This window comes from Sinocyclocheilus grahami, unplaced genomic scaffold, assembly GCF_001515645.1.
Source record: "Sinocyclocheilus grahami isolate Dianchi unplaced genomic scaffold, SAMN03320097.WGS_v1.1 scaffold186.1, whole genome shotgun sequence".
Taxonomy (NCBI): domain Eukaryota; kingdom Metazoa; phylum Chordata; class Actinopteri; order Cypriniformes; family Cyprinidae; genus Sinocyclocheilus; species Sinocyclocheilus grahami.
Window position 1 is genome coordinate 1,258,639 of NW_015505365.1, and position 20,099 is coordinate 1,278,737.

The 20,099-nt window shown below is 35.3% G+C and overlaps 1 protein-coding gene across 1 annotated transcript in view; it reads right to left on the bottom strand.

Annotated features, from left to right (window-relative positions):
* LOC107594562 (SH2B adapter protein 3-like) overlaps positions 1-20,099 on the bottom strand; it is a 51,417-nt gene that overhangs the window by 11,040 nt on the left and 20,278 nt on the right. Inside the window, exon 4 of the mRNA XM_016284654.1 lies at positions 1,215-1,319. Coding sequence (XP_016140140.1) covers positions 1,215-1,319 — 105 coding nt within the window. The remainder of the gene's footprint in view (positions 1-1,214; positions 1,320-20,099) is intronic.

Below are 20,099 nucleotides of genomic sequence, written 5' to 3' on the forward strand. Positions count from 1 at the left end.
ATATCTTAATCTGTGTTCAGAAGATGAACAGAGGTCTTCCGGGTTTAGAACGACATGAGGGTGAGTAATTAATGACAGACTTTTCATTGTTGGGTGAACTAACCCTTTAATTGGCTGATTTTGGATTATTTTGATTATTATATGCATCATGTTTTACAATATTTTTGAGTAAATTTGAAGCTAGATTTGCAAACAAATTGCTAAAATAAAATATTTAATAAAATAAAAATAAAAAATGTAAATTAATTAAATAAAAATTATATATATACACACATAGTCATAAAACCTTTTATTTAAATATACAAACATTTTATTTAAATGTATAACTCTCAATTATGAGGTCACAAAAGCTTTTATTTAAATATATACATTCCAAAATACTATTCCATGTAGTCTCTCGATTATTATGAGGACATAAAAGCTTTTATTTAAATTTAGAAAACTTTTATTTTAATATATTTAAATGAAAAACTATTCTAAATTCTATTAGGCACAAAAACTGCATGCATAGCAATTATTAAGACTGTATAGTTTTAGATAGAAAAAAGCTTATCGCACCACGCGGGCGCTGGCATCATCGACTGCATTAGATTGGCCATCAGCCACTGCTCTCTAGATATCAGCAGAGACCAAAGGAAAACCCATTTTGGTCGACCACTAATCATGACGACTTCAGCAGACAGCAAAGGAAAAAAAAAAGAATCAAAGACTAAGTTCTCCTTTCCAGATCTGAATCGATTAAATTTCCAAGAAGAGTCAAAAAAGATTTTCAAATCATATACAGTGGGTTCCAAAAACCACTGATTCCACATAATCAGTGACACTCGTTTACTTCATGATCAGTCCTAAAAATTGTGCACAATCTGAAATATTTTTGAAAGTTTATAATGAAGGTCCTAAACCCTTGTTGATTTCCATGTATAAATGTAAAATAAATACTTTCAATGTGGTCTTAAACCTTTGGACCCCACTTTATGTATTACATACTAGTTCAATAATTCTATATAAATGTAATCAAATTGAATAAGCATTGATTTATTGCATGCAATATTTACTAAAACCTGCACCAAAATAATTTTGAAAACAGGACGTGCATACACATATTCTTAAAATGGCCTAATATCATCCAAAAGAATCAGCCTCTTGAATATATTAGTTTATCAATAAAATGAATCAGTGTGTAATAATTTATGACAGTATGCGTCTTCGTTCACCTTTAAGACAAACGTGTTCATGTTGTCTGGCATCTCTAGTCGATTACAGCGTCGAATCTCTTGGATGTCCGAACAGGGTACTGTAAGCTTTGGAGTTTTGTAGTCCTAAAACACAAAGAAAGCAACACATCTTCTTAATATAATCATATAATAGTTACATAATGTCTTTAGAAACATTTGCTTTCATATATAAACTCGAAAACCTCCTTTACCATTTATATTGTGCTTGTATGTGGTATTTTTACTACCCTTGTAAATGCATTAGCCTAAATGTTGTACGGTAGCAAATGTTTTCTCTTGAAAAAGTTGCTCTTCTCTATTTATCTTTGTAAATGCTACTAAACTTAGAGCAGATTTCCACAACAGCAACTCTGACACGGCATTATAAGAATTATTACTCAGGAACTCAACACTACTGCTGCTTATATTGTTCTCATTTGTGAGATAAAAGTGTCTGCAAAATAAATGCAAATGCAAAATTTTACATTAATAAATAAACTCTGAATTGTATGGAAGCTTGTTCCTGCCAGACTCCATTAAAAGAGGCAACTCAGAGAAAAGTAAAAATTGCAAAAAAATAACTTTTTTTTCCTTGCAAAAAGGTCAGAACCGCAAGACAGAAGTCAGAATTCTCACAATTCTGACTTTTTCTCAGAATTCTGAGTTTACATCATGCAATTCTGTTTTTCTTTTCTTAGAATTCTGAGTTTAAGAATTCTGAACTTTAATCTCTCTGTTCTGTTTTTTTTTTTTTTGCTCCTATGGAATAAGCTTGTTTTTCGGCCACAGGATAAAATAATACATTTAGCTAATTGCGACTTTTATCTCACAATTCTGACCTTTTTTCTCAGAACTGCTACATAAGTTTACAATTCTGAGAAAAAAAAGTCTGAATTGTGAGCTATAAGTTCACATTTGCAAGAAAAAAAAGTCGGAGATAAAAAGTTGCAATTGACTCTTTTATTTTTTATCCTGTGGCGGAAACAAGCTTCCATAGATTTGTTCTCCCATACTGACTCAAAACCAAACAAGCTGCTTTATAAATCCATAAAACTTAATGCACCACTCAGACATACAATCTGACAAACAAGGACTATGTCATCGATGATAAAACATAGATTTCTAGTGCATGACACACTCCAGTGTGGGTTTGAGCGGAGAGAGGGAAAACAGAGGGGGATGATTTCCTTGTTCTACTGGGATTAGCTAAGAATGCTCATCTGGAAATTAAGAGAGAATGGAGCTATGACCCGTGATCTGAAACCTTCGACCTACGCCTACACACACATATACACACTCACAAAATACACACGCACACCAAATCTCCTTGGGAAAAAATGAGAGCGGATTCCGGGAAGTTGTGAGAGCTGCAAATGAATCCGGACGCTCTGAGCTGCAGGAATTTCCAGTGTGTCCTGTTAGTTCTGACACATCAAAGATTTGGGAATGAAGAAGCTCTTTCTCTCTCAAACGAAATCTGTCAGAGTGAGTCAGACTGAATCACGGCTTAAAATAGCTTCACACGCACAGGCTCATGCCAAATCAACGGTGCTGTAATATTACGATCTTTCCTCTTTGAACTGCAGTCAACTACTACAGAGGAGAGTAGAAAACACCACTGACTCATTCACATCCACGCACACTTCTGCACTAATTCCAGCAGAACAAGAAGTATTCAACCACACACATATACGGTAAAACAGATGATTGGTTTCTCTTCTCCATTTCTCTTCGCAAATGCAAGAAACTTTCTATTAAACTTGGAGCAGATTTCCATAGAAGCAACTCTGCTGTTGAATTATAAGAATTCTAGGAACTAATACTAAAGAAGACTTAGTTTGAGTCTGAGAATCAGCATCAAAGATATTACAACAAAATAGCAGTATATTTTATAACTTTTGACATCCATGTTTCTTGTTCAGTTTAAGGAGCGATTCCTATCACACATTATACAATAATAACAGTTCTGGCTGTATATAAATACGTTTACGGACAAAACATTTTATACAGCTAGCATGAATATGGTTACATATGAACAATGATTTAAACTAGTACACATACAGTTGCTAATAAAAGATGATTGGTGCATCATTTAAACTGATGTACATATGGATGAACAAAAGATCATTTAAAGTAGTATAACTACAAACTATGGAAGCAGATTAGACTCAATAATAATTCACGCAAAAGACACGATGAACACATGCGTATCCCAATTCACATGCATGAAACCCAATTCACATGCGCGAAAAAAAAAATTCACAAAAAAACAATTGTGTGTGAATTTGTGTGTGTATTTTCGAGACTTTCCTGGCAGCGAACTCTTCCCATGCGAGTCACCCGTACTCTTTAGCCAATCAGATTTGAGCCTGTCCATCGACCAATCATAACCTACCTGGATGTTACGTCATCAGCGAGAGACCACAGTTCAAGTCACGGTTCAGCAGAGGTTTGTGCAGTTGATCGTTTGATTTCAGTTAACTAGCCTTGTAAAGGTGTATTGTTTTATCTTTGCATGCTTACTTAAAGGGGTCATATGATGCGATTTCAAGTTTTCCTTTCTCTTTGGAGTGTTACAAGCTGATTGTGAATAGAGAAGATCCCTAAAGTTGCAAAGACTAAAGTCTCAAACCCAAAGAGATATTCTATTTAAAAGTTAAGACTCGTCCACGTCCTCCTAAAACGCCTCGTTTAAACACGCCCCCACATGTCTACGTCACTGTGTGGGAAGATTTGCATAACACCGCCCAAATGTTCACGCAAAGAAATAAGACGTAACTTTGATTCTCGCTGTAGTATTGTTACCGCTGCCGCCGCCGTGTTGTGGAGACGCTGTGTGTTTCGTTGCGAAAGAGAGAATACTTTGTTTGGCCTTCCAAAAGAGGACACAACTAGAAATCAGTGGTTAAGTTGTATTTACAACACTGTTCCAGAACAGTTCAAACCAAATATTCGTGTGTGCAACGCATTTTACAGAGGACTGTTTCCTGAACCTGGGGGAGTAGCCTACAATGCCGGCTGTTCTGAATCACAGCCTGTAAGTATGTTTTCATATTTAAAGGATTTGCCACTGACGATTCAAACGCGAGTTTTGAGCAGTGTAGAGTAGCGCTTGTTGTTTGTCATTTCTCCGATCACAAATGCAGACATGGTTTTATGTTTACGCGGCGCGATGCAACGCAATGTGTAAAAAGACAGTATAAGTCATTATAATCAGCAATTATGTCTCCACTGGATGCAACAAATGCCTCGTTTATAATGGGTTTGATTGTTTTTGTCTCATCGCGCCGGGACATAGCATCACAGTATTGTAAGGGGTGTAACATTTCCGTCACACTCTTGAGGCATTCGGCAAATCACAACGCACTGGATATCTGGCCAATCAGAGCACACTTCACTTTTCAGACCGATGAGTTTTGTAAAAATCGACGTGTTTCAGAAAGGCGGGGCATAGAGGAGAAACAATAATGTACAGTATGTGGAAAATGTGTTTTTTTAACCTTAAACCGCATAAACACATTTCATTACACCAAATACACCAAATAATTTTCTTTTAAAGCAACGTCATATAACCCCTTTAAAACTTGGAAGTAAAATCGGTCATTTAGACATACTCGTTCACATGACCAGTGTAAGCCAGCGGCTGCTATGAAAACAGATAGTGTTGCCAAAAAAGTCTTGTGTTAGCCACAATGTCCCGTATACTGGCCAAAATGAAGAAAGAATTCTGCTCATTGCCCTGTTTTTGTTCAGCAACGCTGGGTGGCCAATGTCCAGCCTAGCTCCCACTTAGCGCTGACCCTGCCCTCATCATAGCAGCTTTATATAAAGATGAATAGACCTAACAAGAACTCGGTGTATGAATAACGGTGTGTTTGTACTCACCATTTGTGCAACAGGATGCAGTGCTCAATTAATACACACTAATTGTTTTCCTTGCATTTTTCAGGATTTAAACACTTTGCACAACATCTGGATGACAGTTACAGACCTCTTCATTCACATTAATCTTTATCTGTTTTTTACCTTTATGTATTCATTTCTTAATGTAATCAACATTCATTTACTTATTTGTTTTACTGTGATTAACCGTTTGTGCAACAGGATGCAGTGTTCAATTAATACACACTAATTGTTTTCCTTGATTTTTCAGGATTTAAACACTTTGCACAACATCTGGATGACAGTTACAGACCTCTTCATTCACATTAATCTTTATCTGTTTTTTACCTTTATGTATTCATTTCTTAATGTAATCAACATTCATTTACTTATTTGTTTTACTGTGATTAACCGTTGTTAATATTTAATCTTATGTTGAGTTGTGATGTAAAAATCTTTGAGATTACAATACACAAGACGATGTTGGGAAGCAGCAGTTGTATTTGCTTGGTGACAGTTGTGGAATTTATGCTGGTCAGACAAAGACAGACTGATCATAAAAAGCAATGCAACAAAGATTCTTCAGTAAATTTTATTCAGTTATTTTATCACTTTATCTTATGCTTCCTGCTCTTTCTGTATCTGTATCTCTTGTGAAAGTATAAGAGTTAACAAGCCAAGGTGTTAACTGCTTTGAATATCAGACCAAAACCTGGCACGTCCCGACAGAGAGAGAGAGAGAGAGAGAGAGAGATAGTGAAGACTGGATCTAAAACATTTGATTAATTAACTTTTCACATAATGTATTACACTGATACTTGTATTTATCATTCAGCCATTAAAGTTTACTTTAAAAGAATGCTAAAGACTCTAAATGGGACACTATCCCAGCCATTCAGTGTAATTGAGGTTTGAACACCCTTTGACTGAAGAACCTCTAGCACAGCATCAAACTGGTATCGAGCCAATCTCAGCTGTAGTTGTGCTATGTTTGTATTCCCTCATAATTGTCAATTCATATTTCATGTTACAGGTACATTACAATGAATCATGGTCAGGTCATTTCATGGACATTTCATTCCCAAAGTATTCAGAAAACTTTAATAAACTTTAATAAATCTTATACAGCAACTGTAACAACCGACTTGCTTTGAATGTTTTAATTCTGACATAAAACCAGAACAATAACAAGAACATTTAACAATGCATAACAAAGCTTTACGCCTTAACACATACAAAGTCATAGGGTTCTATTCTAAAATAAATGTAGTAATAATAATGCAAAATCTGTTGAAACTGCAGCATAAACAAACTTAAATGAAATGTACATGGTTTCCAATGTGTGCATGTTATCAAATACATCATCATCATCAGCTGAATGCATGCCATCGCAGGACTTGACACACAAGACAAGCTCTGCTGTGACAGCTCTTTTATGTCCTCAATAAACAAAAACACAAAAGACTGCTTGAAAAATATCCAAAAACTATATTTTCATAATCTTCTATTTATTTACGACATGTCCCATCATTCAAAACCTAATTTTATGCTTTACATTGAGTTTATGAATCTAATATCTTAATGTGGTATGGCATCCACGTGAATAATGATTATTTATTAAATAAGCATAAGAAATCTGGACTAAACAGCAGCCGCTGGCTTACACTGGTCACGTTAACGAGTATGTCTAAAAGACTGGCGTTACTTCCAAGTTTTAAGCAAGCATGCAAAGATGAAACAATACACCTTTACAAGGCTAGTTAACTGAAATTAAATGAAGAACAATAACGCGCATCATACGCCCACAGCGGGTTATGATTGGTCGATGGACAGGCTCAAATCTGATTGGCTAAATAGTAGAGTGTCCCGCGTGGGAGGAGTTCGCTGCCAAGAAAAGTCTCGAAAATACACACAAATCCAAGGCTATTCACACATTCACAGTCCATGATGAACTCGTGAATTTTAAACATTTAACATTTTTGTACACAGTTGTACATCTGTGAATTGTTTTGCATTTATGAAACATTGTATGAATATATATTCTTATTTTGTGCACGTGAATTGTTTTTTGTGAATATATATATATTTTTTCATGCACGTGAATTGGGTTCATCACGCATGTGAATTGGGATATGCATGTGTGCATCGTGTCTTTTGCGTGAATTATTATTGAGATTAATCTGCTTCCACACAAACATCTACTAAAACTAGCATGCATACCATTACAAACAAATGATTATTAAAACTAGGGTCACACTTTATATTAGGTGGCCTTAACTACTATGTACTTACATCAAAAAATATGTACAATGTACTTATTGTGTTCATATTGTATTGCAAAACACTTTTGCTGCTATTGAGGTGGGATACAGGTAAGGTTAGGGACAGGTTTGGTGGAATGGGTAGGTGTAAGGGATGGGTCAACTGTGTGTAATTACATTATAATTATTATTACATTACAAATGTAATTACAGATGTAATTACATATAGGTATTTGTAAAAATATAAGTACAATGTAAAAACATGTATGTACACAATAAGTGCATTGTACCAAATGATTAATTTAAATGTAAGTACATAGTAGTTATGGCCACTAAATATAATGTGGGACGAAAACTAGTATGCGGGGCGGGGCGGGGGGCGGGGGGGCGGTGCACCATCCCAGTTGCTCAAAAAAAAACTTCTGTTTAATATTAATATTAAAATTAACATATACATAAATAAAAATATAAACATGACCTTATATATATATATCATTTTACGGTGTATGCAGTAGGCAGTGACGTGCCATTCACGCATCCGCACCCGCGACAGCTGGCACCTCATGTTTGCGGCTGAATGCAAATGATCATAATTGATGCACAACTATGCCCGTGAAAAGACATCAGCAATCCGGTGTCGAGAAAAGAAAAAGAAAAAAAGATGAAGATGAAGCCTGTGCATCACATAGCCTACATTCATAATCCTGTGAATTTTTTTTTAATGTCGGTAATAACTTCACTACCACCAACATATCTAATATTCTCTCCAAGTTTCCATGTTCCCTTATGAAAATTAGCCATGGTTTTACTACGAATAAAACCAAAAATCATGGTTCTTGTAGCCAGGTAACCACAAATTTTTGGCCACCTTTTTTGCGATAGATGACACCGCCTCTAAAATTTCTTCAACTTCACAACCCTTACAAAAATGAACCATGGTTTTATTGTAGTAAAAGTTTATTTTGCGTGATTTCTGAATGCTTGAGACTATGAAATCAATCAGACAACTGTATTAATAAAATCATAGCTATGACTTTATTAATTTGTATTATTTACAAATTACAATTGTAGCTCTAGACAGTGTCTAGAACTACAATTTGTAAATAATACAATTTAAGTAGAATGTATTTATTTATTTACTTTTATATTTTATTAAAGTTCTATTTTGAACCCTATAGTAGGCGTTTTTTTTGTTTACTTCCATAATATTTGAGGTAAGGGGCACAACAATACAATACTGCTTAGGGCACTTATTTGGCCATATACAGTATATATATATATATATATATACACACATACATATACACATATACAGTATATATATATATATATATATATATATATATATATATATATATATATATATATATATATATATATATATATGCATACTGTTATGAACAAAAGATGATTTAAACTATATCTAAGATTGCAAACAAAAGGTGAATGAAACTAATATACATATGATTACAAAGAAGGATTGTTTAAACTACTATGCATACAACCATGAACAAAAGGCAATTAAAACTAATAAACATTTGTTTGCGAACAACAAACGAGGATTAAAACTAGTATACGTATGCTTACGAACAAAGGATGGGTTAATGTATTATGCAGATGTTTACCAACAGATGTTTACATTAGTACAAATACGAGTAAAAACAAATGATGAATGAAACTAGTAAACAAATGTTTACAAACAGAAGAGGATTTAGACTAGTATACACACTGCTGTGTGGCAAAAAAAGACTAAAACTAGTATACATATGTTTACTAACAGAAGATGCATTAAACTAGTAAGTCATAGCCCAGAAGCATCAGGAGTTGGAAACCGATTGAAATATAACAAAATCCATAGCAATCAATTCATGATGTCTGTAGAGAAAATAATTTTACTTCAATTGTACCTGGAAAGTAAAAATACAAATAAAACATTTGCTAATTTAATTTAACTCTATTCATTCAAATACCTTCAGTGGTTCTATGCTAGAAAATCGTACATTTAAAAAGATATTTACTAGTTTCAGTGTCGTAGCTTCTAGTGTACCTAACTACGTTTTTCTTTTGCAAGGGTAGCTTGCATGTAGTTTCAAACTAGCTTCCCCAGCACTGTTGTGAAGTGACTTCCAGAACTGCTGCCTGCCGAGTGTGAAAAATCATGACAGCTCTTAAATGAAGAAATCCACATTAGCTTGATTTCTATGACCATATTTGGCTCCCGTTTCGGTTTGTCGGAGGCTGGAATATTTACTCTTGCTCTACACAACACAAACATTTTGTGAAGCTGTGTAGAATGTTGTTTATCTATTTTCTGACAAGTTTGAAGTGTATTTCCTGCGATTCAGAGTCCAGCCAACTTAAGTTTTAATGTATAATAACAGCTGTGCATGTGCAAATGCATGAGATGCCAGTAAGGCCAACCTCACAGTCTATTTGTTATTAACTTGATTTAACTTAAAAAAAAATGTTTTATTGCATAAGGATTTCATGGCTCATCCTCACATTAAAAGTTTAATTTCAACTCACAGATGTTCTCTGGTGTTACCACATTTAACACACGGTTTAATTATGCATGTGTTGTGTACGAGTGCCATTTAAAATGCCACAACAAACAACCATGCCATTCATCTGAATAACTCCACTTCCTAATAGTTACTTTTGCTTTTGTTCACATTCTCAGACCAACCTTTCAAAATTAGTCATGTAATGAAATTAGCAATAACAATCGGAAAGGAATCTAGAAACATGACGCAGACAACACAACAACGACACTAGGAAGAGATGTCTCAGTGATGATCTTTTGTGAGAATGTAGGCTTACGAAGTACAGATTTGAAGTCTATGGTCTTGGTTATGGTCTGCTTAATAAAAATACAGATATGACTGAACAAATATATATGTACTGTAATTATTTGGAAATGTATATAGATATAAAAACAAAAATAAAGTGTGTGTGTGTGTGTGTGTGTGTGTCTGTATACATGTACATTTAAATTAACTTAGCAAAGCATCACTGTATATACACACACAGACAATCATAAATAAAATATTTAAAAACAAATAATTAATAATCTAAATAATATAATATCTATTAAAAATGATAAAACTATACAATTGAATTTAGAAATAAAATATGATCATTTAGCATAGCATCACAAATATATACACACAATCTGTCAAAAACTGTAAAAATGCTACAGTAAAAGCGGTTAATTGGTTAACAATAAGTTCTCTTACTATAGCATATACAGCTTTATGCATATATATCAGGGATGTAACGATTACCGGTTTCACGGTAAATCACGATAAAATGCCCTGACGGTTAGTATTACCGTTTAAAATTTAATTATCATCAAAACCGTGTTTGATTATCGCAATTTTGAAAACTCGCGGTAAATCCTGTCCAGCCAGCATCAGTCTGACGCAGAAGCAGCATGCAACGTTGTTGTTGTTTTTTGCACTAGATGAAATAGCGGAAGGCAGTGACAGCGCTCGGGAGATTTTTCAGCCATTTAAGAGAACCAAATCGGTGGTCTGGTCGTATTTTGGCTTTTACAAGAGTCCTGAAGGCAATTTAATCGAGGACGGTCACCCTGTCTGCTGGTCTTGCAAGAAGAAAGTAGCTGCAAAGTCTACCAGCACCCACTGACCAGCGAAGGGAATGACTGACCAAATGTTACCTTGACAACGCTGCGCGTGCGTGCAGCATTCAGTACTCCATCAGTTGTTGCATTATTTTATTCAAATATTGTCTAATTGTGTCTCATTTACTATTAAACGTTTTCAAACTAAACTTGCTTACACTACCGTCTTAACAACAAATACAATTAGCAGCTGTATGCACTTTTATTAACATTAACATGAAGCCTCACTTGTGTGTGTGTGTGTGTGTATGTTTGTGCGTATATATATATATATATATATATATACACACACACATACACACACACACACACACAAGTGAGGCTTCATGTTAATGTTAATAAAAGTGCATACAGCTGCTAATTGTATTTGTTGTTTGTTGATTTTCAAATATAAAACTTATTGAAATGTTTTCAGTGTGTGTATCAGTTCTTTTTGAACATTTTCATCTAATTTTAACAAAACCGTGATAATATTGATAACCGTGATAACTTTGGTCACTATAATCGTGATATGACATTTTCATACCGTTACATCCCTAATATATATATATATGTGTGTGTGTGTGTGTGTGCATACAACTAGTGATCGACCGATATTGATATTTTATAACCGATACCGATTATTTGCATGTTTATGTGCCCGATAACTGATATGCAGAACCGATATTTATTTACTGTTATAAAGTGAATAAATGACAGAGTGAAGTAAGTCCATACTTCACTTTGGTTTTACCTCCTTTCAGTAATCTTTAAAAAAAGTGTTGAAAATTAGCAGTCTTTCACGTTAAATTTAATCTTCACATTACAACAATAAAAAAACATTTTATTTAAAGCATCAGCAGCAACACTAATATTAACAATAAGCAAAATAAATGTAGAAGGTCTAATGTTTTCAAATGGAGAAAATAAATAAAGGAAAGGAGTCATATCAACTTCATTTTAAACTACAGTTTTAGTAGGTTTATAAGATGTTTAATAGGCTAAAGAGTGAAGAATAATTCACTGGATAATTTTAATTCACTGAATAATATTCTCTGGAATATTGAAATAAAACAAAACATCGTATTTTATTGCATTTCTCAACTGGCATGTTATATCAGAATTACTAATAATGTTTTTGTCGTTCTAGATTATGAAATGCCTGCTGACAGCGTAGTTTATCTATGCATTTACACAGAACTATATTCAAACTGAGATCTCTCGTGGAGATAATAAATAATTAATTTCCATAGAGTTGTATCTTTTTAGATGTTTATTAGAGAAATAATGGTTATATAGTAAATGTTAATACAATTTAGGGTATTTTAAACAAGTGAATCTTGTTAAAAGTTACATGCTGTGGCCGTGCTGGAGCATTTCCTGAGCATCAACCCGGTGCGTGAACAGCAATATGCGCTCATTCATGGCTGTATTATTTAATTAATACAAAGTTATGTCTTTATTGGGAGAGGACTTGACGGAATATTTTAGCCTACGTGACTCAGACTTCATTAAACGATGAGCATACAGACAACAGAGAGCGAATTAAATTCAGCACTTTTATTTCCAACATGCGCCCATTCATGGCTGCATATTATTTAATTCACGCAAAGTTATGTCTTTATTGGGACAGGACTTGACGGATTATTTTACGTGACTCCTTGAGTTCGTCTCTATTTCTTTGAGCCAAGCTGCATAAACTGCATATCATGCATTAATGGCTGTTATGTTAAATAAAGTTTACTAACTACAGTAAATCAAGTACTCGTGCACGCCGTTGTTGTTGTCTTGTTTCCCCTCGGATGCGCTGCAATGGTGATCCTGCGCGCATTTCTCAAAACATTCACAATATGGCGGCGTTTATCGGTGAATCCGATATTACAAAACCGATATCCGATTATTGTAAAAAGCTTAAATATCGGGAAAAATATCAGTAAATCGATATATTGGTCGATCGCTACATACAACTGTAATAAATCTAATGGAACATTTCATTAACTTTTACAGTAAAATACTGTAAAAATTTACAGTTTTATGAAGTCCTCTTGTAATTTACAGTGAAAATTGAATTGACATTCCAACTATTTCTATGTGACACTTTAATTTGATGCTTTTTCATTGAAATAACTGTTAATAAAATCCTTACACAAATATACATTTGAATATTTTTTGAATATAATTCCATATATACTTAATTAAAAATGTTGACCCCTATAGTAGGTGTTTTTTTTTCTTTCATAATATTTGAGGGAGGGGGCACAACAATACAATTCTGCTTAGGGCACCCATTTGGCCAGCAGCGGCCCTGTTAGTATGTATATGAATTCAACTTAATATTTTTCAAAAAAAATTCTACATTTTTTGAAAATAATTCCATATATACTTAATTTTAAAAAAATACATTTTAGAGTATATATTCAGTATATTATATCAATGCTCTTCAGTGGTGTTGACAGTTAACATGTTTTTCAGCATATGACATTTTCTTTTACATTTCTTTTTAAAACACACACTCACACATTTGTACAAACGTGCATGCTGTGCTAAAGACTGATCCCTTCCTAGGTCAGAATGGTTTGCACATGGTTTTCACAGGCTTTATTTTTACACTCCTTCATTTATTTACCTCCCTCTCTTTTCTCCCTGTGCGCTGCTAAAACAGAGTGTCAATCACTCTGACCTTTACTGCTGCTCTCGAAAGCACCACCACAGCTTTAGTACTGAGAAAATACACATGAAAGAAAGAAGCAGAGGGAGAGGGAGAAGCGCAGAAGAAAAAAGAGAGCAAGTTTCCTGTGTCAGTCAAAACCTCCCGATGATGGACAAATATCTTACTTTTCTTTAAAAAAAGGGACGTTTTCTGTAATCTGAAACAGCTAGCAAAACCACTCGTCATCTACCGCTAGCTGTATTATTGCATAAAGTGCTTTTTGCATTAAATGCACTGCAGGAAAGAAAAAACTAAAAAAGTGCATTAATGCATTTAGAAAAAGGGTTTATTTTTTTCTAATTTTTTAATTCAATCTTTCTCCCAGCTTGAGCAGTTTATCTGTAGCTGCAGATTCAAAAACACTTGTTCGCCTGTAACAATAGCATGTTGAGAAAATGCACCGGCCCTTAAATTACATAAAAATATGTATTGGCTTATTCACAATAAATGCACTTTGGAAAGTGTGAGTACAATGACACAACATGGTAAAATACATGTACACTCATGATAAAACACTAGATAAAAGCTACTCATATTCATCTTCATATTCACAGGTCGAGTGAGCATCCTGTTTACGGACTCGAGGAGCTGAACCACAGCACCTACACGCACACAACGAGACAGAGATGAATAGAGAGAGAGAGAAAGAGAGATTGAGGGGGAGCGAGCGGTGCTTTCCATGGGTAGCTCAGTGAGGTCAGGTATACCAGCTCAGCGGTTGCAGGTTTTAACATAAAGAGTTGCAACAATGCTCACAGTATAGAATCTATAATCCACTATGAAAATTACAGGCCTCTCTCATCTTTTTAAGTGGGAGAACTTGCACAATTGGTGGCTGACTAAATAGTTTTTTGGCCCACTGTATATATGTGTGTGTGATTGGTTTTTGATGACATGAAATCATCTTAGGCTATTCTGTTGCATTGCATTGAATAAATAAATAAATAAATATTTCTTTATTTATTAAAGGGATAGTTCACCCAAAAATCTAAATTCTGTCATTAATTACTCTCGTGTTATTCCAAACCAGCAAGACCTTTGTTCATCTTCGGAACACAAGTTAAGATATTTTTGATGAAATCTGAGAGCTCGCTGACCCTCCCATAGACAGTAACACAAATGAAATGTTCCAAGGCCCAGAAACGTAGCAAGGACATCGATAAAATGTGACATCAGGGGTTCAACCACAATTTTACAAAGCTACGAGAATACTTTTTGTGCGCAACGAAAACAAAAATAATGACATCTCATCCTGTCTGCTGCGGTGTGCTGCCATTGTGGAGAGCACCACAATGCATCCACGTTCTTTCCTCTGCATGTAAACAACGAATGCGCATGGCGCTGCTGCTTACTTTGAACTCAGGACAGCATGCACATTTTAGTTGTGTTGCTGTTTATGGAGGATCAGCGAGCTCTCAGATTTCATCAAAAATATCTTAATCTGTGTTCCGAAGATGAACAAAGTTTAATTAATAAAAAATTAAATAACATTTTTATTTAATTAAAAATGTATAAATGCAAATATTTTATCTGCCTAGCATATTTAGTCCAACCAAAAAATGGTTTTATTTTAAACTTTGATGCAGAAGCAAATCGGATTGTCATTTATTCTTCTGATTTATCATTTGAATATAGGTCTATATCACCTGTAACATGATAAAATCTAGACTGCAACCGCAGTATACATTCAATTTGTGTTGCAGTATATATCACAAACACAATGCAACAAATCAAAAATACACCTACTGCAATGATTGACAGCATCTATACTGCATCGAAACGGTCTTGGTATGACGCATCAAAAGTGGAGCGTCACGTCGCCACCTGCAGTGTAGACCCATCTTGAAACAGCTGTTAGCTGAGAGAAAAACACACTGCACAACACTTCACTGCATTTACACAAACACGCTGCTAGCAAACACCTTTGATATACAAATTAAAGAGCCCAGGCATACTTTACACATGAACACACACTGAAAACCACGCTGAGAAACCTAAACACCATGTGCTCACGTCAGGGGACCAAAACTGAAAACAAAAGCAGGTCTCTGCACCTGAGATGGCCTCTGCTCATCCTGACACGCAGAAGACCGCTGGATTCATGCGATGCAGAAATAACAAATAAGGCCTCACACCTGGCATTAACATGCATTTCATATCTGGATATTTTTTAGCTGGATTGCATATATACCATCATTCCAATGCATCTCTAGTGTGGTCAGACAGAAAATGCCAGGTGTAAATTACACACTCGTGGATAAGAAATAAGATGGTAAAATTCAAACCCGCATGATGCAAATTACAGTGTCTGGATGGGTCTGACACCACTAAAATTATGACTACTACAGTGTTTTTATTCTACTAAAAGTGCTTTCAAACTACATTTCAGTAAGTTTAGCAATATTAGGTCGCTCAAATTCTATAGTGTTGACACTGCATGCAGCAACAAACATGCAGCACGTCCAATGTAGTCCAATTTAGGAAAAAAGGATGTATGTGAACTGGTTCTTTGAATGAATCAGTCAAAAGCAAACTCAAAAGTTATTGGTCTGAATTGTCTGGATCGTTGCCGACTGCACACAATGACAAACCTATAGCATGGCCAACGTAGTCCAATTCTGGACTAAATGACTAATGTGAGCCAGTTCTATGGAAGATATTCAGGACTTTTTTCAAAAGGAATTGCAAATTGCATTATATATAGGGCTGCCCCCTAATAGTCGACTAACCGTTTGTCGACCAGAAGAGGCTTGGTCGACCAAAATTTTATTAGTCGCTTAATCGTAGAAAATAAATAAATAAATAAAAATCCACATTGGCGAAGTCACGCGGATCGTTAACGGGTGGTCTACGTGGTAATACAGTAGGCTACATCGGGCAGGACATCCAAATGCTCGCCTATCATTCATCGACCTTAAATATGGCTTATCATCTGAAATATGCAAGTATTAGCAACTTTACATGGCCGCTCAATGTAATGTTACCCTAGAGAAATGTGCGCTATTGAAGTGTCTGTGCGGAGTGTGGAGGCTGAACACTCACTGCAGGACAGATGGAGGCGCCGGTGCGCTCACTTGCTTTTAAAATACAAGTTTTACTAATTTTATTTTTGCTCATACGATAAGAGTAATACATCTTTCAAATCTGTAAAGACGTTTATTTTTGTGCACTCACAATAACAACAAAACATTGCGCTTTTGTAAAATAATGAAAGCAAACAGGATGCGCTTTCTGGCGTCTCAGTGAACTTGAGCACGAAACTCCATGTATAATTTGTCTTACAGACATGAAAAAAATAAATCTATAGAGAGCGAAATGTCAACTTTCAAATAAGCCAATTCAAATAAAAAACAAATATTCTCAGATTATGTAATCCTTATTAAAAGTGCAGACAGACGCATCCACTGCTGCAAAGATGACGAGTCAGTGTCGCCGAGTTCATCTCTTAAACAGAGAATAAAGAAAGCACTAGTTTAGCAATAAATTATTAAAATGTTAATGCAGCCTCCTTACTGTTTTTCCCTGACACATTCATAATCATTAATTCTTCTGTCGCTGTGCTGTGGCAATCTTATTCGTGTGCTTGAGAGCTTATAGGCTATGTATGCAATTAAAGGCTCATTATTATAATTTAAACCGTTTATTAAGAAAAGTGCGATTAGTCGACTAATGCTTCAAATGAAAGACTACTAGTCGAACAGAAAAATCTTTAGTCGGGAGCAGCCCTGATCATACACAGGTGCATCTCAATAAATTAGAATGTCGCCCCTGATATTGATTGACAGGTTTCAATGTTGACATCGGAAATTCAAATGCAAAAGGAATTGCGATTCCATTTGAGTTTGGCAGGTTACATGCGCGACACAGAGAGAGTGAAAAAGCAGGTATGGTAATTAATATTGTTATTTAAATATGACAGGCTTATAACTCGTAAGACATGGGAAATACAGTTGCAAATGGACTTTGCTTTTTCATTTGAACTTTGGCAGCAACTGTGCATTTGCAAAAGTGAAAACGCAAACAGTAATGCAAGATTTGCAATTGCATTTGGATTATGTCAATTTATGCGTCCACTAGGGTTGTGACGGTGAGGAAATTTTCCCACTGGTTAATTGACGTGTGACAACACCGGTAATACCGGTATCACCGTGGGGGCGGGGGCGTTCCCTCTTTTCCTCGCTTTCCTTCGCTTTTAAATAGCTTAAAAGCGCCGTGCGCATTTTACATTCACTTTCGAATTAGCGGCAATTCAGAGTCAATTGCTTGAATGCAACAACAAAATACAACGTCAAACTCACTTTAGCGTATATATATAAAACATAGAACTTTTATTAACAAAACAAATAAAAATACACCATGCTATAGGGCAGGCTATGCCTAATATAAAATAACAAATAACTTACATAAAGTTTAAATAGGTATACAAAACTGGAAATGAGTAAACATGTATAATATATAACCAAATAAATAAGAAACGTAGAACGTTTATTAGCAAAACGAGTAAGAAAGTTTGGAGGCACGGCATACACCTTGATGTCAAATAAAATAAATGACACAAAGTTTAAATAAAGTAAAAATCACCAAACAATGTGGAACCAATTAAATAAGAAACTAATGTTTACATTTTTTTTCCAAAATCAGATAAACGGTCGGTCAACAGGCTTTTCAAAATCCAAAATATTGCCAAACAGGCGCTTTTGCATTTCGTTTCGAAACTAAATCATCCGCGATCGTCTCGTGTGTCTCACCTCACTCTTCTCGTCAGTCAGCTCGACTCACTCTCCTCACTGGAGAAATTAAATCTGATCTGTGATGCAACTGTCGTTCAACTGCATTGAGCAGCCGCGTTCAGTTTTTAATTGTAGTGTCTGTTCTTTTACTGAACTAAATGATTTTTATTACTATAAAAAATCTAGACGACGGTGGGGGTCGGTGATGCGGTGGGCAAGTGACGTAACTGGTGTTGCAGCTTAACATCGGTATCATTGTCAGCACCATCTATCGCGGCAAGCCTAGCGTCCACATACGGAAAACACAATTGAAAATACAATTTGCAATTCCTTTCCTGAATATTCTTCCAAATGGTTCTTTGAATGAATCCGTAAAAGCACTTTCAAACTGACCAGTCATCATCTGAATCAGTGTCTGAATCGCGAATCTGTGTAGTAAATGCCGCTCCATCTGAAAGCACGTGCTGGAGATTTACTACTAATCACCAGAAGCGGCTCTACTGATGAGATTCGCATGAAAATAGCATTCGATTTTTTGCCGAGCCCTAATGGTACCTATACTAATGTGTTACCGTTAGGACTATTTATCCTAAAAAGACCTATAAAACTCATTGTATACACTTATTTCACACACCGCACAGCTGTTGTGAATATTCACACTGGGGCCTTCAACAGAGTCCAAAAAATAAGCATTCAGTGATGCATAAGACAGGCGTCATGGGGCTGTACTGTTGAATTACAGGCAACACTGCAGTGTTACACAGTCAATATTTTGAGCAGGGGCTGTTTCACACCCACCACCCACATGGCCATGTTTGTCCTCTGAGCGCACAGCTCTCAAAAGTATTGGGTGAATGTGTTTTACACAAAAACACACAACCACCCAAAGATGAGGAACTGTCATATGCAAAGCAAACAAAGGATCTCATCTCAGTCCCGATGCTGCAGATGCCGAGAGTGTGTACCAGTGTGAATCAGTTATGCTGACAGACGTGCTTCACTACTAATGATTGAGCTACATCAGTAAATAAATAAAGCAGCCGATCACAGACAAAACAAACCAGTCAGTTAATGGAAACCATGAGGTGTAAAAACACTGAATTATTAAAAAGGCCAAACAATGTGCACGAATACCCAAAAATAAATAAATAAATATATACACCAATAATGCTTGACCTTAATAAGTTAAATGTTATTTGATTTAATATTATTTCAGGCTATTCAAATTATTATATTCCAAATTGGTTGCGAACCAAACAGACCACGTGACATGAAAGTACAATTTCAAATAATGCATTTCCCAAATGACAAATGAGAAAAAAAGAGAAATGCACTGAAAACAATGCATGCAATACAATTCAAATTAAATCATGCAAATGATAAAAACTTGACACAGGAAAATTATAACTTGCAGTTTTGATCTAAATCAAAAATGCTGTCGTCATCATCATGTGAACCAGCGCACGGTCTGCAACTATGTGTGTGTGCCTTTACATCTCTGAAAATGCATCAGAGCGTTTGCTGCTGTCTGCATCTCTGTGTGTGATATAATTCTTGGTTTTAAATTGTCAAGTGTTATGCTTTCGGGGAAAAAGGGACATGTCTGATTTCGCTATGACTGATGACTGTGGCCTACTTATCAATCTGCAGATTTTCATATTGATAAAGACGGGTTAGAGG